Genomic DNA, 21910 nt, shown 5'->3' on the forward strand with positions numbered 1-21910 from the left:
CAGTGGAACAGCCATTAGTGAGTAGCTTGCATGTGTTTTTTTAATTTCGAAATGCACTTCTCAATATTAAATCTCATCTGCCATGTACATGCCCACTTTACAATTTTATTCAGATCTTCCTGAAGTATTGCTATGTATTCTATCGAGTTTATTACCCTACAAATCTTAGTATTAGTACCAAAAACTGAAATATTGCTATTATTATTAGTCCAATTATCGTTGATAAACAGGTTGAACAGCAATGGCCCCAAGACAGAACCCCCGGGGCACACCACTGCCAACCAAGGACCAACTGGAAAATAAGCCATATATTGATGCTCTCTGGACACGTTCACTTAGCCAGTTCTCTATCTAAGTACCATTTTATCAATGCCCAAGGATTGAAGCTTGTAAATTAAAGCTTTATGAGGTACCGTATCGAACGCTTTTCCAAAATCAAGGAGCACTGCATCCACTGACTTTCCCCCATCTAGGTTGCTACTCACCTCCTCATAGAAGGCTAATAGGTTGGTTTGACATCAACGGTCTTTCCTAAAGCCCTGTTGGTTGTCACTTATGATATTATGCCCATAAGCATATTCTTAAATATGGTTCTTAATAGACATGTGTGATTCGTTTAGTTCCAAAACGAAATTCGGACGAAATTTTGGAGATTCGGATGCATCCGAATTCCAAATTACAGCTAAAACGAATGCAAACGAATCCGAATTCCAGATTTCCCGAAATTTGTTAGCGGTAGTCCGGTCGAAATTTTGTTTATTTCGTTGCAGACTGAAATCAGCCGTACCAGCCTGAAGTGAATAGCCGAACAGCGTTCGGCTCACTTCACTTCAGGTCGGTCTTTCACTTGGCTGCCTACCCTAATGTCACCTGGGAGAAAAGCAAGGAGAAAGATGCTGATCTCCCTCCCATCTGACCTCCTGACGCCAGTCCGGGCCGCAGATGGGCTAGCAGATCCCGGGATTGAAGGTGAGTGGTCAGGAGGGGTGCCGGCAGCACTCGAGGGTGGGAGGGGGGTGGCGAACATCACTCCATGCAACCGATCGACGGCTATAGAGCCGCTGATCGGTTGTATGTGAAACAGCCAGTAACGGCTGTAAAGAACACCGTCCGATCCTGACGAAAACTCGCCACAAAATTACATTCAGCCCAAAAGTAAACAGATGGGCTGAGCGAGCCGTGACATCATGGCTCGTTCTGCCCATTTGACATTCTCAGCTGTCAAATGCTACATAGCATTCGGGAACTCCCGAATGCTATTCGGGTCTGTGAGCCGAGGTGTGATTATTGGCCCGGCAGGGCAGGAAAGGGGGGGGGGCGACCTGCGCCTTACCAGGCCACATGCCCTCGACATTGGAAGGGTGTCCCCATGCTATTCGTGAGTTTCCAAATGCCATTAGTGTCTGTGACCCACGGTGTCATAGGAAAAGCATTATGACACCTCGGCTCACAGACCCGAATAGCATTCGGAAACTCACGAATAGCATTTGACAGCTGAGAATCTGTTTACTTTCGGGCTGAATGTCATTTTGCGGTGAGTTTTCGTCAGGGTCGTGCATCGTGATTGACGCTGGATTACATCGATGGAGCCATTTTTTTTCATTAAAGGAATAGTCTAAAATTGACTGTTTTTTGTTTCCAATGAAAGGATTTTATCAAAAGTCTGGACTTTTTACTATTTGATTTAACCCTTTAGTGAATGGGTAGGGGTACAAGTATACACAAGGGGGGGGCGGCATCTGGGTGCCCTTATTTAAAGGGGTACCCCGATGCAAATAAGCGCCCTTGCCTGCAGACCCCCACAACCACCGGGTCAGGGTTGTGGGGAAGAGGCCCTTGTCCCCATCGGCATGGGGACACCCTCCCAATGCCGAGGGCACGTGGCCTGGTAAGGCGCAGGGGGCGGGCGCTCGATCGTCCCCCCTGCCCTGCCAGGCCAGTGCTCCAATCAAGGGTCTGGTAGTAATGTTAGGGGGGACCCCATGTTTCCCCCCCCATTTTTGGGGGCTGGGGTTCCCACTTAAAATTCCTACCAGACCTAAAGGGTCTGGTAGGGATTTTGGGGGAAACCCCACGCACTTTTTTTGTTTGTTTTAACTTGGGGGAGGGTCCCTCCTAATATTCCTACCAGACCTAAAGGGTCTGGTATGAAATTCATACCAGGGTCTGGTATGAAACCTAAAGGGTCTGGTATGATGCGTGAGGCATCTTCTGCAGACTGTAAAAAAAATAAAAAATTTCTAATGTCATTTTGCTGCAACAAAATTTTGTCCAATAAACAAAATTTCAGACCGGACTACCGCTAATGAATTTTGTCCGAATCCCGAAATGGATTCAATTTCGGACCTGAATCCGAAAAGCGAAATAATGCAAAATCCGAATCAAAACTAAACTAAACAAATTTTTGGCTGGTGCACATGTCTAGTCCTTAATCATACCCTCAAATAGCTTGCATACTATGGCTGTTAAGCCGACTGGTTTATAATTCCCAGGTACGCATCTTAAACCTTTTTAAAATATTGGTGCAACAGTTGCTTTATGCCAGTCAGCTGGTACCTGCCCAGTCAGTAGGGAGTCCTTGAAAATTAGGAACAATGACCTCGCTATTATCGTACTTAGCTCTTTAAGTACCTGTGGGTGCAAGTTATTTGGTCCTGGGGAATTATTCACATTAAGCTTTTCTAGTCCTTGGCAAACCCTAGCTTCTGTCAACCACTTAGGTAAGTTAATTTTATGCTTTTGCTCTTTGCCAATATACTACTTTTTCATGTTCTCAATAATTCTGTTAAACAGTATCTATGGTCAATAACTAAAAATAAATATGTATTTCTATATTGAATTTCCATACGTTCTATCCAACGCCTAATAACCATGTAAACCTTGAAGTTTGTAAGCTTACTTATTGAAGATGTCCATAGGATGTACTTCCTCAATGCAGTGGCACAATTTCACTCAGCCCTGTAAATATGCACTTCCTTGTGTCACCACTCTAACTAAGCCAGCAGTCTGGACTACAACTCAATGTCTCAACATCATCATTGCTTGCTGGAGGCAATGCATGATGGGGATATGTAATCTTGAAAAATTGAGATTGCAATTGCATCAAGCAACAGGGAAAGAGATGAAAAGCACAATGGGAATCCAGGAAGTTGTTGAAAGTAATGGGTAGATAGAAGGCAGCACTCATTTCATAAAAGGGATAGTATAGTATACAGTATGCTGTGGTTTTAAGCCCTTTAACCCCTTCATGACTGAGCTTGTTTTTAGTTTCTGTTCGTAAATGACTGACACACTTTTGACATTTTTGCTGTGTGATTCTTCCACGTCAGTAATATACTTTCTTACAAAGTGCACCCACACATATTATATATTGTTTTTTAGAGGACAGATAGGGCTACATATTTATATCACATATGTGCGTCTAACGCCTCACTTAGGACAAATAAAATATAAAAAAAGAGGAAAAAACCGTTTAAAAAAAACACTTTTTTCCCAGTTTTGATTTGTAGTATTTTTTTTACAAAACCAGCACAGCTAAAAAAATGCAATAAATACATTCATTTATTTGTCCCTTATTTTATTTTATTTTTTACACATTTTTTTTTTTTTTTTACACTTTTCACTTTTTTTTTTAACTTAAAAATGTTATTTTATTTATTTAATTATATCAAGCAGATTTTGTGAATTAATCTCACTGTTACTGCATGATAAATTAATAAATTTTTGGTTATTATCAGGCTGCTTCAAACTTCAGAACAGCCGATAATAAGTTAGTGACACTGATCCTGCAGCAGTTCAGGATTCAGCTGTTACTAAATGTTTTCTGATTGTTGCAACAACGATCAGCAAACAAACATTCTTCTTCCAGGAATAGATACATTGTAGGAATAGACACATTTTGTATCTATTCATGAAAAAAAAAAAAAAAAGCCAGTATAGCTTGAGAGAGATATCTCTCGATCTATACGAGCTGTCAGAATGCCGGCAAAAGCCGGCATCTGTGTCCGCTTTGCTTTGACTCTCAGACACCCGATATTAAGGTATCGGGTGTCTGAAAAAGGTTAACCCTTTCATTAATGAATGCCTCTGTAGTAAGGGCAGCCATTAATGAATGTTAAAAGCTGATTCTCAGCGATTAACAGCCCTCTAAAGCAGCAAATAACTCGTCACGTACAGTGTACGTGACAAGTCATTTGGTCCCTTTGTGGCTGGACGTACAGTGTACGTCTCCCGTCACGAAGGGGTTAACATGTATGTGAGTTCATTTAAGGACTTGTTCCCCAATTACACTTGATATTGATAAACAGATAACTTTATATTTTGTTTTATATTTATGTGAATAGTATTCATTTTGTATTTCATTTTGGTTTTTGGAGACAGATTTGTATTTAGGAAACCAATGGCAACTACAAAATCAATTTATAACTTGTTTTTAAAGTAAGGTGCACATGGAAGGGTTTTCCCAAGTACAAACACAAAAATGTCACACTTACCAGGTAGCCTGCAAAAGAGAAATGACACTGTCTAACAATTTTCTGCAAAAACTGAGGTTTCAGTTGACAACTTTTAGATTGTAGGCCCTCACGGGCAGGGCCCTCCTTACCGTCTTGTCTTGAATTGTATTGTGATTGCCATGTCTTCCTTATATTGTAAAGCGCTACGCAAACTGTTGACGCTATATAAATCGTGTATAATAATAATAATAACTTTTGCAAAACATGTGGAAGCCACACTGCCTTGTCAAGGCTCCTCTGTGTAATGTTCTCCTAACTCTAATCTATGAGACCCTCCATACTGGAGCATTGTAATCAATTTACCTCTCCGGGCATTCTGGACACGGCGGGTGGCGCCGCCTACTCTCCCATGTTGCTCCTCCCACCTAGCTGGCTTAAGTCGTGAGATTCAATTGACTGGTGTTTGTGCAATAGTGCAGACGCCGGGCAAGATCTTCTCCCCCGCTCCATCCTGAAACTGGTAACATTCACCGCTCTCCATCCTGAAGGATTATATTCTTCATCCCACTCTCCATCCTGAATCTCAGCAACCACCATCTCCGCTCTACATCCTGATTAACCGTCTCCATCCTGGAAGCTGCATACTCTCATACTAATCCTGGGGTATAGTTTGAACACTGATCTCCTGCTTCCTGCTGGCTGTTACTAATAGCAACCACTGGTCAGCTTATATCCTTCAAAACTAAGTACTGTGTTATCACGACCTTACTGAAGTGATGTAACTTCTGTCAGTACTTATAACTGGTACCTAGCTCAGAGAGAGTTACAATATTTAAGTTGTAAATGCATGTTGATGCTTAGGGACACTAAACATTGTTCTCCTTTTATTCATGCGGTACTGAAGTCTTACTTCAAGATTAATGAGACTATAGTTCCCTAAGTGTTTATTTATTTGGTGATTTGATCCTTGAGACATTTGCAGCTGTGATCCATACCAAGTCCTGTCAGAGCCCAGAGTGTTACAAGCATGACAATGGATAAATTGAGTGCAGGTATGCCTTAGGTGCCCATTCCTCCCTAAAGGCACAGGGACACACCAGAAGCCCAGCACATCACAATGGCAGCTTAAGACCCCAGTGTGTATCCCATACCAAATCCAGCAAGTTAAACAAATGGCAACCACACAAATCAATTTATAACTAGCTTTTTAACCCCTTCATGACGGAGCTTTTTTTCAGTTTCTGTTCGTAAATGACTGAAGCACTTTTTACATTTTTGATGTGTGATTCTTCCATGGCAGAAAGAAATACTTTCTTTCTAAGTGCACCCACACATATTATATATTGTTTTTTAGGGGACAGATAGGGCTATATAATTATATCACATATGTGTGCCTAATGCCTCACTTAGTATGAATGGCCTACAATGTCACTGTCAGTAAGTGTCACTAACTGTCACACTTAGGGACAGCGACATACTTTGAACGCTGTCTGAGGCATCCATTAATGAACAGTAACCACTGATTCTCAGCGGTTACCGGCATTTCAAAACCCTGAATAGTTGCTCACGTACACTGTACGTGAGCAGTCATTTGTGCACTTCCTGATGGAGATGTATAGTGTACGTCTCCAGTCGTGAAGGGGTTAAAGTAAGGTGCATATGGAAGGACTTTCCATAGTACAAACACAGAAAAATTCCCAGCACACTTACCAGCTAGCGTACACCAACAATTTGTGCACAACTTTTGCAAAATATGTGGAAGCCACACTGCCTTGTCAAGGCGCCTCTATGTAGTTTTGTCCTAACTCTAATCTATGAGAGCCTATGAGAGGTTTGTAGTTAGAAGCCCAGAAAGTCACATATTACAGAAAAATACCTGTTGATCTTGCCAGAAATCCAGTGACCTTGTAACTTTCTGATCTCTGTATGTGTTGCTCTGAACTCCCAAGCAATTAGACTGATTTACTAAAGGAGTTTAGATTCTTCACTTATTAACAAAAATGTAGCTTATTAGGTTATCACTCTGTTGTAAATCCTCAAATCATCTTTGATTTGTGCTGACTTCAAAATACAGGCCGTGGATTGCCTCACTATAGGCACCCTCATTTCACCCCTCCCCCTGGGGTACGTAGAGTAAGAAAATTAGGAGAAAATATTAGGGTTTCCGGAGGGGTACAATAGACCATTTATATATAAATATGTATACAATTATCAAATTGTATTTAAACATGCATATAAATAAATAAAAGTTAAAATTGATTACAAAACATGATTCATACAATGATCCAGCACAAATTCAGAAATTATTTGAAGAACTACAGCCGAGTGATGCACAAATAAGGTACATTTTTGTTAATAGTTACGGTACTTGAATGCATTTTTAAGATTTAACTCTTGAGCTTAGTGTAATTTTATGTTTAGACACGGAAAAGGTCTTCGATAGGCTGAGTTGGCCCTTTCATAAAGCAACGCTCTCGCATATTGGTATCAGGGGCCCCTTTTCCACGGCTGGTAATAATTGCCACAATGGCCTCTATTAAACTACAGTATGCTACCCCCTTTGTGTTCCACCTCAGAAATGGTACGATAGAGGGGTGTCCCCTGTCCCCACTTCTTTGTGTGCTGTGCACAGAACCACTAGCTTCTCGAATTAGAAGGTCCCTTGATATCACTGGTGTGATATCACCAACAGTTCAAATTGGCATTATTTCCATTATCTTATCTTTAACAAAACCCCTTTTGTCTCTACCCAACCTCCATCGAGAGCTTTCTAGCTACTCAGAGGTTATAATTGAATCACTGGAAACACTGAGGCATTGCCTATAAACATACTCCCTGAGACTCTTTCCATTTTACGTCTTTCCTTTCCTTATCATTCGAAACAACATACTTTAAAATATTTAGGGATGCTTCTTACCACCCATCCTTCACTCTTATATGGAGCTAATTATAAACCTATCTTTAGGACATTGTGTTCACTTTTTCCTAAGTGGGCAAAATAACGGCGGTTAAAATTGCATTTTTACCTGAATTGTAATATTATTTGCAAACTTTGTTGGAACCGACTTTTGCTTCTGACCTTGCTTCTTTGCAAAGGGAGATACTATACTTTCTGTGGGATGGTAGACACTAGGGATGCACTGATACCGATACTAGTATCGGTGCCGATTCCGAGTATTTGGGTGAGATCTCCCTCTGACCGGCAGTGCTGCAAGGGAGCATGGAGCCGGCTTCCCGGCAGTGCTGCAAGGGAGCATGGAGCTGGCTTCCCGGCCAATCAGAAAGCCGGGCGGTGGGTTATGACCTGCCTCCCAGCTTCCTGATTGGCTAGGAAGCCGGCTTCACTTATTGCTAGGCAGGCTGGCTTTCTGATTGGTCAGGAAGCCAGGCTGTGTAGCAATAACTGAAGTCAGCTTCCTAGCCAATCAGGAAGACGGACGGCATGTCATGACCCGCCTCTTGGCTTCCTGACCAGCCTAGCAACAAGTGAAGACGGCTTCCTAGCCAATCAGGAAGCCGGGCGACATGTCATGACCCACCGCCCAGCTTCCTGATTGGTCAGGAATCCAGGCTGGCTCGAATTGCTGGATGCCGGTATTGGTATTCGGTATCGGTGAGTACGGGAAAAAAAAATATTGGTGCTCGTACTCAATACACCATAGGGTTTCGAAGCATGTGCTTTTCACTTCAATACTTTGAGGTCGTTTTTCCTTACCCAATATTTACAAATATGTGGCCACCCAGTTGAGAAATATACCCTTTTGGTGTTCTTACCATCCTCGGACAAGATGGACTCAAATTGAACAGCATTTGCTCTCCTCTATTTATCCGAATTTACTTTTATGGACATCCATAAAAGCTCCACTTTGCTTCTATGGTTTGCATCATGACAGTTTGGAATAAATTTAAATATTCCTACGGCCTAGCATCAAATACCTCCTCCCTGACTTCTTTCTTACATTCTCCCAAGCTTCCATCGACCCTTTCTATGGAATGGTCTAGTTCTTTGGGAATCCAAGGGTCTTTTCCAATTCAGAAATATCGTAGATAAGGTCTCTGGAACTCTATTTCCTTTTCCTGTTTTGTGAGTGAAATTTTGTCTTCCAAATCTCTTTTTTCTTTTTTGCAAATTAAACATTTCGGTCAGTCTTTAACTAGAACTCTTACCTTTTGTAAACGTACCCCTTTTTAGAACATTTGTGGTTCCAACCCCTCTTCCAAAGGTTTGATATCTGCTATCTACCAACTTCTAAATTCACCATACCCAGACACTTTTGTCAAACATTCCTATATGATTAAATGGGTTCCAAGCTAACTCAGGAACAATGGGAGGCAATATGGAGAAATTAAGCAGGGTCCTCCATCTGCTTAATTTATAAGTAAAAACCAATATACAATATGATATCTTTGGTATCATACACCAGAAATGTTGCATTCTATATACCCAGATGTCTCTCCTATGTTCTGAAGATGTGACTCAGTTCTAGGTTCCCTGTTACACATTTATCAATCTTGTCCCCTCATTCAGCCTTTTTGGGAGATGGTTGGTTGGTTCTACACTTGAATGTCTCATGTCACGATCTATGCCATTGGACCCTCTCTACTATCTACTGGGTTTTCATTTTCTAGCATTTACATAAACACCTTAGCAAATCGACTCTACATATTTTAACAGCAACCGGTTACTTAATTGCATTGCATTGGAAACAAAAGTTACCTCCATCTAAGTTAGATCTATATGGTTGTATCAAAGCAGTGCAGAACATGGATAACACTTTAGCTAGATATAATGTTATTTGAGAACCTTGGGAATCTCTGGAGAAAAGTTTTTTTTTTCCATGACCTTAGATCATGACCTGTAGTGTATAGTCACACCATGCAGGGAGCTAAATGACATCCTTCTTCATACAGTCCTCTGGGAATGGACCAGACGTGCACCTTTTTCTTTTTGTTTGTTTTTTGTCATACTTACCTCTTCATATCTGTATACTTCTTTTCCCCTTTCCCCTCTTTCTGTTTTCTCTCCCTCTTTTCTTTCTATTATGATTAAAAATTGTTGTCTCGTTTTGGTAGGGCAGTGTCTTTTTTTCTATCTTTCACTTTTTTCTTCTTTATAATGTTTTAATTGTTTATATAGGTATCTTTGACCCATGGCGTCAGCTTGTGATATGATGTAATATGATTGTTCACTGTTATAAGTTTTACTTTTCTTTTAGAAAAGACAATTGTTTAAAAAAAATTGCTTTTCACCAAAGGGAACCTGTTTTTACTTCCAAGGAAACTTTTACTTACTTTTTGTTAAAAGTATAAAGAATTGAAAAAAATTATAATTTACACACTGCACTTGGTGTGTAAATTATCATTAAATGTATGTTATGTGTGGAGGGCTTCCGCAATGTATCAAAATCTTACCTTGCAACATTCCGACTCCTACACATAACCCTTGACTTCAAGGTGTTGCAGGGAGCGAGGGATTGGACTCTAGCAGTGAAGTGCTCCAGTCACATACCCGCCCATCCTCGCTACTTTCCCATTCACAAAATGCCTTGTTTTTTTCTCAAAGGATACAAGGTGTTCTGTGATTGGAGGAGGAAAGATTATGTCACATCCTTGTCCCTTTTCTCCTCTTCCAATCACAGTACACCTTCTATTCTTTGAAAAAAAGGCATGTAACTTATCATTTATTACTGGAGTTTAGTTTTAATTAGAGTGACTAACTCCTTTCTATGTATCTTGCTTTGTAAGCTAAAAGTCAATGTATTTTTTTTTTTTAATTCACAGCAAAGAAATTCAAGTAGAAAACCAGACCTTTCACTTCGACTGATATTTTTTGATGGTGAGGAAGCTTTTCGTCAATGGTCTACATATGATTCCCTCTATGGGTCTCGTCATTTAGCACAGAAGATGGAGAACACTCCTCACCCATCTAATTCTGAAAACACCAATCAGCTCCATGGTATTGTACGTATTATACATATTATACAGTATTTGATATTTTTTTTTACCAAGAAAGTTTAGTGACCTTTGGAGTTTGCAAAAAATGTGTTTCTGATAAACACTGCACTTATATCAAAGCCTACAAGCTACTTGCACAGCCAACTTTATTGCAAAGTCATGCCAAATTAAAAAAAATTACAGCAGTCTGCAGGGAGAAGAACCCTGTGATTCAGGTAAATGGGGAGGGAGGGCAGTTTGAAGTGAGGGGCTGGGGGTGTGACCATGTTTCATGTTATGGCCTACATATTGGTGTAATATGAAACATGGTCAAAAAAGTAAACTTGGAGGGGGCGTGGCCTGGACATGGCACCGAGCAGTAGCTAAGGCAAAGAGTTCTGCAGACCCAGGGGGATTTTTCCAGTTAATCTTCTTATATGCCCTATCGCCCCATGACTCGGACCGGGAAGAAGTCGAAGACACCCCGTGCCCCTGTACGACTGCAGATGCAATCCCGGATGTTTCGCCCCAGGCAACTGGGCCCGACACGTGAGCGGACCAGGGCGCCCACGTACTCTCCCCCAGTGGTGCAAGCCCTAGCTTCCCCAGCCTATACTGCCTCCAGTGTCACTGACGAGGCCGCTCCGCCGTTCCCACCGGCATCCCCGGCCTTCTCCTTACCTGACTCCGGATCGGAGATACCCTCACCAATGCCTCCCTGCTCGGATGTTCGGGCCTGGGCGCAGACCCAGAGCTCCGGTCTATACTGGCGGTGATCCCGACACGCGCCGACATACAGGGCATGATTGATCAGCTGGCGTCCTCACTCAGATCTGATCTGGCGGAGGTGAGGTCGGGAGTGGAACTACATGAGAGGAGATTGGAGGTACTGGAAGACGCTGACCGGTCTCTGGAAAGTAAGGTGACCCGCTTGGAAGCCTCCATACTGCGCCAGCAGACCCACATTGCTCAGATGCAGCTGCGGCTGGAAGATTCAGAGGATCGCAACCGCCGCAACAACCTGCGGTTGCGGGGGATCCTGGAGCCACAGGTGGCCCTGACCTCAGAGTGGCAGTCACTGCGATCTTTAACTCCCTGCTGGACAGGCCGCCAACGGAACAGATTGAGCTAGATCGGGTACACAGGTCCCTGGGCCAAATGGGGACAGATGCTAACAAACCCAGAGACGTCCTGTGTAGAATTCCCTTTTTCAACTTTAAAGAGGAGATTCTACAGAGAGCCTGGTGGTTGGGTACGGTGGACTTTGATGGTGCGGAGGTCTTGATTCTACCCGATGTGTGCCCCTAGACTCTATACCGCCAACGGCTCTTGAAACCCCTCACTGACCTGCTGCAAACCAAGGGGATTACATACAGATGGGGATTTCCGTTCTCGCTTCTGATCGGCAGAGGAGATTGCTTCTTCAGACTTGCCCACCCCGCCAGGTACCGGACTTGGCCGCCTTCTTGGAATGCGATGACCTGTCACTGCCAGACTGGCTGGAAGTACCGTCTCTGGATTCGACTCCATCTTTGTCTACAAGGCCATCTAGATCAATGGGGCGCCGTAGAAGCCGTCAGAGATCTGCTGCTCGAGCATCTCAGTGGGCCCAACCCATGGATCCGGAGAGCTGAACTACATCTACTTACCTGGCGTTCTTCTGAACTGGCCGGTTTCTTGATGACCCCCTGCTGCGGCCTTCTCAATCCCTCGCGGCCTCGCCATGCGGATTTCCAGGACGAAGCCCAGGGTACTTACTGTAGTGGTGGTTTGGAGGTCCTATTTGTTGAAGGACTTCCTACCCATCATGCTGTGGGCATGTGTCTATATTTGACCCCTTGCCTCTTTTGAGGCATACTGCTTTATGGGGAGGCTGCGGGGACGCTTGGCCAGGGAGACCTGTTGGTGGTATCGCAGGGTTTGGTTGGTTGGCCTTGAGACCCCCACAGCCTCTCGACCCTTCATTCACTGGGGTTGATGACTTTGCCAGTCTATTCACTGTTATTATGTTGTGGTTATATTTTGCATTGCATGTCATTTAATCGTTAGATATACTCAAGACACGGCAGGATGTTATATAAGAAGAGTGTTCCTGGGTCAACCTTTGCCTGCCTTATGTACCCCTTATAACCTTCAGTGCTCAGGGTCAAGGGGCAATGGGGCATGTTAAAGCTTGCACATAGCGAGGGACGGAGCTGGTGTTACCAGTTCGACAATCACCCTGGTCTGCATCTCTCCACATCGCTGTGCCCAAACTACTCCCCCATTTTGAGTGTTTCCTCTCCGTACCGGAGATATCCCGTAGGAACACTCTTGTTTTGTGTGTGTGAACCTTTCCCACACGGTGGTCAGAAACGTTCTCACCTCCGCGTGCTTTCTATCCCCCATTTGTCTTTTCCCTACCCTGCCCTCCTAGTGTTGGTTTGTCTTTTCTCTTCGTGTACTGTCAGTGTGTTTCCCTGCCCTTACTTAGAGTCCCCTGTAATCGGGTTCCCAAAGAGTGATAAGAGGTTGGGAGGTTTTTCTTTTATTTATTTATTTTGTTTTGTTGCAAGTTCACTATGCCTGATCTTAGAGTCACCTCTTTCAACGTACGTGGCCTCCATGTCCCCGAGAAGAGGTCCTGTTTATTGAACGACCTGTGACGATCGCAGACCCATTTTTACAAGAAACCCACTTTAAGAGCGGGAAAATTCCCCGATTGGGTAATAGTAGATACCGCTCGGCCTACCATGCCCCCTCCCCAGACTCCATATCTAAAGGGGTTAGTATAGTACTGGCGAACTCCGTCCCATGGACGTACATTGAACGCTATGCAGACCCGGAGGGACGTATGCTGCTTCTCAAGGGTGATCTCCATGGCCACAGGGTGACCCTTGTGGCGGTATATGCTCCAAACTCTGGACTCTTTTTAGACTCTCTGTGGACTCAAATCTGCGCTTTCAGAAAATATATGGTTTGGGGGGTCTTTTACAAACGCTAGCAACCCAGCAGTTGAGAATCAAATCAATGGGGAAAAAATGCAAAAATGGCGTGGCCAGCTGATTTGAAAAATGTTCCAGAGGGCTTGGCAGCGAAAGGGTTAAGGGATGGGAGGAAGAGAGACCGACCTAACCTGAAACAGATCTGAGTATATTTGGAGATTTGATACTGATTGAGGTTGTCTCAATTCCCTTGTTTTATCATTTGCTGTCAGGTTTATTGACTTTGTTTGGCGTGAGGCCATGTGGCCCATATATTTTACAAATGCTCTCTGTATCCCACCTTTTTTTTTATAAATAAAGAATTTGAAAGAAAAAAAGTAAACTTGGCACATAAGACCAAATGACAACTGCTGCAGTGAATTCATGACAAGTATAGTCAGTAAATAAAATATAGACAGAAAACCCAGCTGAGGTTAGGACAGGCAGAGTATTGGGGAAGTCAGGGCAGTCACATTTAGTAACATAGACCATATAGGAATCTTAATTAAAAGTATGCACAATTTTACGTTCAATAGATTTTTATTTGGGCATTTTCGGTTACACAAAACAGAATAAAAGAGTATCGAACAACAATGAAGGTCTGAGTAGGACCAAAACATCAATATAAGGTGTATGTACTGTGCCAATAGGGCATGCACAATTCCCATATGATGTGGCCCGAGAGGTTCCATATACATAATATCAGAGAGTCACATGTACCGCCATTGTTGAAATTTATGGGGTAGGAGTGTTTTTCTGAGACCACAGATACCAGGGTTGCCATTTCACAGTCCACATCCCCACCAGCACATCGCAGAGGAAGATGTGGACATTTTAGCTAGCCGGGAAGGAGTCAGGTACCATCTCAACAATGTCTCCTGAGCCAGTTCCCACATGTCTACACATCTAGAGGCAGGGGCGGACTGACAACACATGGGGCCCCCGGGCAATACGAGATTATGGGGCCCCCCTAGTGCTCCACCCATATACAAGATACAGTCTGTGTACCCATCGCACTCAGAGCCGCTGCTCCAAAAATGGAGGGTGGGTGCAGCAGGTGTCAGCGGATGGCTTCCGACAAAATATCAGTAAAGGATGGACACCGGCACTCCAAAGCAAGTTCAGTACGTGTTTATGAACGATAACCGTTCATAAACATGTACTGAACTTGCTTTGGAGTGCAGGTGTCCACCCATATACAAGCCCCTCCCATCCACAAGCCTCACCCGCATAAATATTTTTGTGTTGCAGAAATTATTTCTCCCATTAATTTCAAAATAGCAGGCCTATTCACTAAAAGTTGAATTGCAAGGAATAGGTAAAATAATTAAAAATCTAGACCAATATCGGCAATTTGGAAAGTGAGCTAAATGGCAGAATGCACAGCAGACCTCAGACCAGAACCAATGCATGGCAGAGCTCAGGCCAGAACCAGTGCACAGACCAGAACCAATGCACTGCAGACTGGGCAGGTAGAATGACACATACACAATGACATCTCTGGGACTGGCCATCACAAGTAGTCTGATCCCCGTCAGACTGTGGTGCAGCAGGCCACCCCACAGGAGGCTAGGCCCCTGATGTGGAGGGTCTCAGGCAGATGTGGAGGGTCTCACCAGTGGCAGATGTGGAGGGTCTCAGACAGATGTGGAGGGTCTCACCAGTGGCAGATGTGGAGGGACTCACCAGTGGCAGATGTGGAGGGTCTCACCAGTGGCAGATGTGGAGGGTCTCACCAGTGGCAGATGCCGAGGGTCTCACTAGTGGCAGATGTGGAGGGTCTCAGCAGGGGCAGGTGAGATGGGTCTCAGCAGGGGCAGGTACAGAGGGTCTAACCCGGGGCAGATGCGGAGGGTCTCACCAGGAGCAGATGTGGAGGGTCTCACCAGGGCAGGTGAGAAGGATCTCAGCAGGGCAGGTGCGGAGGGTCTCGGCAGGTGCGGAGGAGCGCAGCAGAGCAGATGCGGAGGAGGGCAGCAGGGCAGGTGCGGATGTGGAGGATCACAGCAGGTGGGATGTGTGGGCCAGCACTGTAAACAGATGCCACTGTGGTTCCCTGGAAGGCTGCCACGAGGTCCCCAGCAAGCGTGGCTCCTTACGGCAGCCGAATCTATTTACAAATGCAATGTGCCATGTCTCCTCCAATAATGGGGGGGGGGCTGAGACCGGATCTCACTTTGGACCCTGGGCAAGCATCTTCTTGGGCCCTAAAGGGCAATAAAACTCACAGTAAAGTGCAATGTGTAAAAGTATATCACAAAAACTGAGGCTAGGTTCAGATATGGGCGATCCTGGGACTGCACGATTCTGCACAATTGCACACAGCGATTGCTGTGCAGTCCCATTAATCTCAATGGGGTTAGAGCCATGCGGCAATCACTAAAAAAAGGCACATGTACCTTTTTTTGCAACACACAATGCGTGGCTTTTTTAGCCACGATTGTATTCAATTACACGAGCGATATTGTGGCGGGATTACAAAATAATGGCACTGGCAGCGCGATCGGCAGTGGTGGGCGATTCTGGCCGCAGGGTCACAGAATTATCCACCACTGCCGATCACGCTGCACGATTGCCATTATCTAGGATTGCCGACAACAATCGCACACTAAACTTCCCCTTCGTTCTGGGGCGGTAGGGGGCATTGAAGTCAATGGCACCGCATGCCACGTCCCCCGCCTGCAGTGCGATCGGACGTGTGGCAAAACATTGCCTATGTTCCAATCCACTGCGAATGCAAAGAATAGAGCATGCCGCATTTTTTTGCGTTCGCACTGAACAGGAACGCAGGCAATGTTTTGCCACGTGTCTAATCGCAGTGCGGGTGGGGTGTGTGGCTGCGGTGCCATTGACTTCAAAGCAACACCACGCCCCTCCCGCCGCAGAACGAAGGGGGAAGTTTTGTGAGCGATTGCGGTGCGTTCCAGCAGCTACTGCTCTGGAACGCACCACAATTGGTGTGAATGGGCCCTAAAAGGTGTTTAAAATAGAAGTACATTTTACAAAATATATATTATTATTATGTACACACCCAGAAAAATGAAATCATATTTCATTTTACTAAACCAATTTATTTTATTTTATTCCACAGCATTATTTATTTATTTATTAATATTTATTATGTAATACCGACAATAAACAGAAAAATTTAATCTATATTAATGCTACTAAACCAATTTATTTGTTTAAAAAAATTTTTTCTCAATGATTAGCCCAGCAGGTATTACTATTAGGCAGCCGGTGGACACAAGCTGGCGGCTCCCTCGGGTCTCCGGCCGCTCGTCTGCCTCCTCTGCATGAAGTCCGGGCGGGGATCGGTACAGATCTTCGTCCTTCCCTCACTCCGCTGACCATGGGGGATCAGTTACGTGCCCCCCACTGGCCGCGGGCCCTCGGGCAGTGCCCGACTGACGGAATGGTCAGTCCGCCCATGTCTAGAGGCCCTCCAGGTTTCCCTTAAGGAAGTCAGCCACTGGGATTCAAAGATAGTAACAGTCATATCTCGTTCCCAAGACAGGAGAGCTTTTTCTCGAAGTTTAGTTTGTTTTGGAACAGCAGGTAGAAAAACGAGATGCCCTTGGTTTGGGGGGAGTTGGATAGATAGAAGGAAACTACTCTATATGTGAGTCTAACGACTAGATTCATCTTGTGGCAGAGAAGGTGGGTTATTTGGACATATCTATAATATTCTTTCTGAGGAAGTCTGAATTGGGTGGAAATTTCCTGGAAGCTTTTTATCCCACTGCCCTCCATAATGGCTTCCAAGTATGCACAATTTTTGCTGATGAGGAGGTGATATGCGTAATTGAAGATTTATGTCTTGCATCTAGTCAAAATCCTGTAGTAGTGTGAAGATACTGTAGTTCCTGAGTCACCAGTTGATTTGTGACTGTGCTTATTGCAGAAGAAACACGTTTGAAATTTAGTTGTATGTGTTGACTATGGTTAGAGGTGATCAAGAAGTGTTATGGAAATTCTCTTGGTTCAACGCACAAATCCATACTGCACTAAACTGCGCCAAAGTATGTCAAACACAAAGAATTTCCCCCCCGTGCTTAAAAGCACAGTTGTATTATGCTCTTTTGTGCAAGGACTGGAAGTACCCCTGTAGAGTCATGTAGAGTTAGGACACAGGAGAAAGGTGTTGCTTGCTTGCTGCTTCCATTCTAAGAGAGCCAGCACAGGTATTTGTTTATTGTTTTATATCTGCCCAACAGGAAGTGATGTCAGACAGGAAGTGATGTCTCACACAGCAAACCAGGAAGTGATTTCAAACAGGAAGTGATGTTAACAACCAACATCACTTCCTCAATACATAGCCAGTCAACAAAACACATTAATACAATAATCTATTACCACCGGAGTGAACTTTATCCAGCATTGTTCAGTGATCAATGCCCAATAACGTTACTATGATTCTCATGCTTACTTATTTACAGGGACAACATCATATTATCTCCAGCGGTTGATCAGGCGCACTAGAGACAACAAATGCACGTTCCTTTTGATAAAGGCAGATATATGTCTTAAATAATACTATGTCCTCAAAGCAAGTTGTATACACGCCAAACCAATAAATCCGCGCACCGCGCAGGGGCCCTAGCCGGCGTCCATACATTCGCCAAGAAGACACTGCTCCGCCACGCATAAGATGTCTACTCCAATGGTTTACTCTCAGTGGGGATTTAAACCGGGTCACGCTCCAATTGGGCGTGACGCAGCAAACCCTGACACTGAGAGACATAATGACAAAATATTACAATACACTAAAAACACATCCTAATAACATTTCCACAACAGAAGGCACTAGTTTTGCACCTTTTTACTTTTTGTGGTTTTTTTAGCCTACCCTAACCTCTTATAATTTTTTTTCATATGAGAAAGGACTTTCATTTGGTAGCACATTTGGCTAGATATATTTGTATTTTGTAGGTTTTAAATCTGACTTTTTCCATTTCACCAAAAGGGTCAGAAGACACTAAATACTTACCTCCCCAACAAGAGCTTAATCTGAACTCTACTGTCTTTAAAGAAGAACTCCAAGAACTGTAACCCCACACTGAAAGGGTTAACTGCTCGTTTTGGTCTAGGGGGTAAAATAAGGAAGACACACTCACCTAAACCTCGGTCCTGTGGCGGTGACTGCTCACCTCTCCCCCTCTGCTCTGGCGGCAGAATATCACTCGCCGTCTTCACATCTAATGCAGTTGCATTAGATGTGATGACGTCACAGGTCCTTAGACTGCTGGAACCTGGGGAAGAAGAGACTGCAGGGACTGGTCTAGCAGCCAAGTGGGACCGAGGATCAGGTGAGTGCATTTTCTTTATTTTAATCCCTAGACCAAAATGAGCAGTTAACCCTTGCAATTTGTGGGTAGCCCCACTACAAGGGCAATTTTTTTGATTGCTTGGCGTTCTTCTTTAAGCAGCAGAGGTTCTAGCAAAGTTTTCAGCATTTGGCACCTCTGGGATTGTCGAATGTTTGCATTCCCAGCTGCATGCTGTGGTTCCTTCCGCTTTAAAGACTTTGCCAGAGCCTATACTGCTTGAAGATAACGGAGCTTGGACTCGCCACCCCACTGAAGGGGTAGTTAGTTTAGTGTCTTCTCTTGCTGGGAGCAGTTCTTTGGATCTATCAGGTGAGGTGACATAGTCACTTTACTTAGGAATAATGTGATAGGCAAATTTTTTTACAAAAATCACTTTTCTCTGATTTATCCTACAATCGAATGGTGATATTTATGGGCGGTGCTTGCCTCATTTGGGTTTGGACCCCAATTTTGTTATTTTGTGCTTTTCTCCTATGGCGCGTGTGAGGGTCAACAACTCCCTATCCCAGAAATTTTCACTTCAAAGAGGTACCAGACAGGGCTGCCCTCTCTCCCTTCTCCTCTTTGCCCTGGCCATAGAGCCATTGGCCGCTCTGATTAGGTCCTCACCGGATGTAGTGGGTTTCAGAAGGGGTGAGATCGAAGTGAAGATCGCCCAGTATGCAGACGAAAACTCTTTTTCTGGCTGACACACAAGCCTCCCTAAGTGTAACTTTGTCTCACCTTTCCGAATTTGCACTATATTCGGGGTTAACAGTTAACTGGTACAAATCTAACCTTCTACTTCTTTTTTGTTTAATATATTTTTATTGCACTTCAATTTAATATAATTTTATACAATACATTTTATATGACAGATATTAAATACAAAACCCACAGATACATCATACATCAACCACTCACATAAATTCTTGCCAAATCTCCATCCCCTTTTCTTATCATTTGATCCAATCTTTCAATTTTTTCCATTCTTCCTCTTCTGGAGGGATGGGGGAGGACCACCTTTGTAATCCACTTATATTTATTCCTCCCCCTAACAAAAAAAAACAAAAAAAAACTCCTCTGTGAAAAATATATCGCCCCATCCACCTCTCTATGGACGAGAACATTTTCTACTCCTCTTTAGTGTCTATTTTCCATGTGTTCTTCTAAGATGTCTTATAGACAAATATACTAGCTATTTGTGTTACTCCCCTATTTCCTCTAATCCACTCTCCCCTCAATATTGTGATCCTATTCTTCATATGACCTCTTAAATATCTTTCCCATCTTAATTCATTAACCATTAATCTTTAGGAATATTAACCCCCAGATATGCAATATATTTAGGCTGCCATTTGAATGGGTAATTATTCTTTATACTGGTTTTTACTTTATCAGTTAATGAAATATTCAGGAATTCCGATTTAGTTAAATTTATTTTAAAATTACTTAAATCGCCATATCTCGTCAGTTCTTTAAGAATATTAGGTATCGATATTATTGGAGAAGATATTAAGAGAAGTAGGTCATCTGCATATAATGCTATTTTGTGTTGTTGTGTTAAGATGGGTAAACCAGTAATCGAGGGGTTCTTCCTGATGGTTGCCACTAATTGTTCCATCGCTATAATATATAGCAACGGTGACAACGGTGTTGGGTACCATTAAATATTGGGAAGGGGGCGGATAGTTCCCCATTAACTCTGACCCTTGCATTTGGGTGTGTATATAGTGCCATCACTTTAGAAATAAATGTTTCTCCCACTCCCATTTGCACAAGAGATTCTCTGAGAACCAGACCTAAAGGGTCTGGTATGAATTGGGGGGGAACCTCAGGCTTTTTTTTTTTTACAGTCTGCAGAAGATGAAAAAAAAAAGCGTGAGGTTCCCCCCCAATTCATACCAGACCCTTTAGGAATGTTAGGAAGGACCCCCCCAGTTATAACACACAAAAAAGTGCGTGGGGTTCCCCCCAAAATCCATACCAGACCCTTAAGGTCTGGTAGGAATTTTAAAGGGGAACCCCAGCCCCAAAAAATGGGGAAAAAAACGTGGGGTCCCGTGGGGGCAGGAAAGGGGGGGATGGACGAGCGCCCCCTCCCTGTGCCTTACCAGGCCACGTGCCCTCGGCATTGGGAGGGCGTCCCCATGCTGATGGGGACCAGGGCCTCTTCCCCACAACCCTGACCCGGTGGTTGTGGGGGTCTGCGGGCAAGGGGGCTTATTTGCATAAGGGTACCCCTTTAAATAAGGGGGCACCCAGATGCTGCCCCCCCCCATGTGAATGAGTAAGGGGTACTTGTACACCTCATTCACTAAAGGGTTAAATCAAATAGTAAAAAGTCCAGACTTTTGACAAAATCCTTTAATTGATGCTAAAAGTTCAGAGTCAATAGTGTAGTGGTTATTGTACAGGTTTGCCATTGTCAAGGTCGCAGGTTCTAATCCAGGGCAAGGAGAATAATAGATAAAGTTTTTTTTTCTTTGCTTTTGAATTGGCATTCTCCTAACATTCCTACCAGACCTAAAGGGTCTGGTATGATTTGGGGGGGAACCTCAGGCTTTTTTTTTTTTCATTTTCTGCAGACTGTAAAAAAAAAAAGTATTTTTTTTCCCCTAATGTCATTTTGCTGCAATTAAATTCCTTATTGGACGAATTTCGTTGCAGCAAAATGGCATTAGGAAAAAAAATTACATTTAAAAAAATATGGGGGGTGTGGCTCTCCCTAATCCGTGGTTTTATTTTTTAGTATCCCAGCTGCAGCACCTCTCTGGATGGGAACAAACGGATCCCATGCCATTGTTGCCTTCTCTTCTCGCTTTTCTGTTCAAGTGTCTGGATCCGCTGAGCTTGTTGCAAACAAAGTTGTATACTAGGCAGTTTTCACATATGGCCACCATAAAGTTCATAGGAAAGGTAGGAAAGGTTCATAGGAATGCCATGAAGGGCATTCTTCATATTACGGGTTGTACTAGATACACCCCACTATTGAACAATAAGTATCTTCCAGAGCTGTTTAAACTACAAGGCTTTGATGCATGGAGTAGAGCCGGGATATGTAAAGTGAACCAGCTATACATTGATGGTGCTTTATGCTCCTTCTCTCATTATCACATCAATAACATACACTTTTTCCTGTACCTTCAAGTTCGAAAGGAAATGTATTCTGGTCCCATAGAGCAGTGCTCCCCAACCTTTTTATCGCCGCGGACCGGTCAACGTTTAATAATTTTACCGTGGCCCGCTG

General features: G+C 43.6%; 1 protein-coding gene across 1 annotated transcript in view; it reads left to right on the forward strand.

Annotated features, from left to right (window-relative positions):
- QPCT (glutaminyl-peptide cyclotransferase) overlaps positions 1–21910 on the forward strand; it is a 205846-nt gene that overhangs the window by 99811 nt on the left and 84125 nt on the right. Inside the window, exon 4 of the mRNA XM_018569769.1 lies at positions 10236–10415. Coding sequence (XP_018425271.1) covers positions 10236–10415 — 180 coding nt within the window. The remainder of the gene's footprint in view (positions 1–10235; positions 10416–21910) is intronic.

The sequence above is a fragment of the Nanorana parkeri genome, unplaced genomic scaffold (genome assembly GCF_000935625.1).
Source record: "Nanorana parkeri isolate BGI_ZX_2015 unplaced genomic scaffold, ASM93562v1 scaffold1392, whole genome shotgun sequence".
In the NCBI taxonomy this organism is placed as follows: Eukaryota; Metazoa; Chordata; class Amphibia; order Anura; family Dicroglossidae; genus Nanorana; species Nanorana parkeri.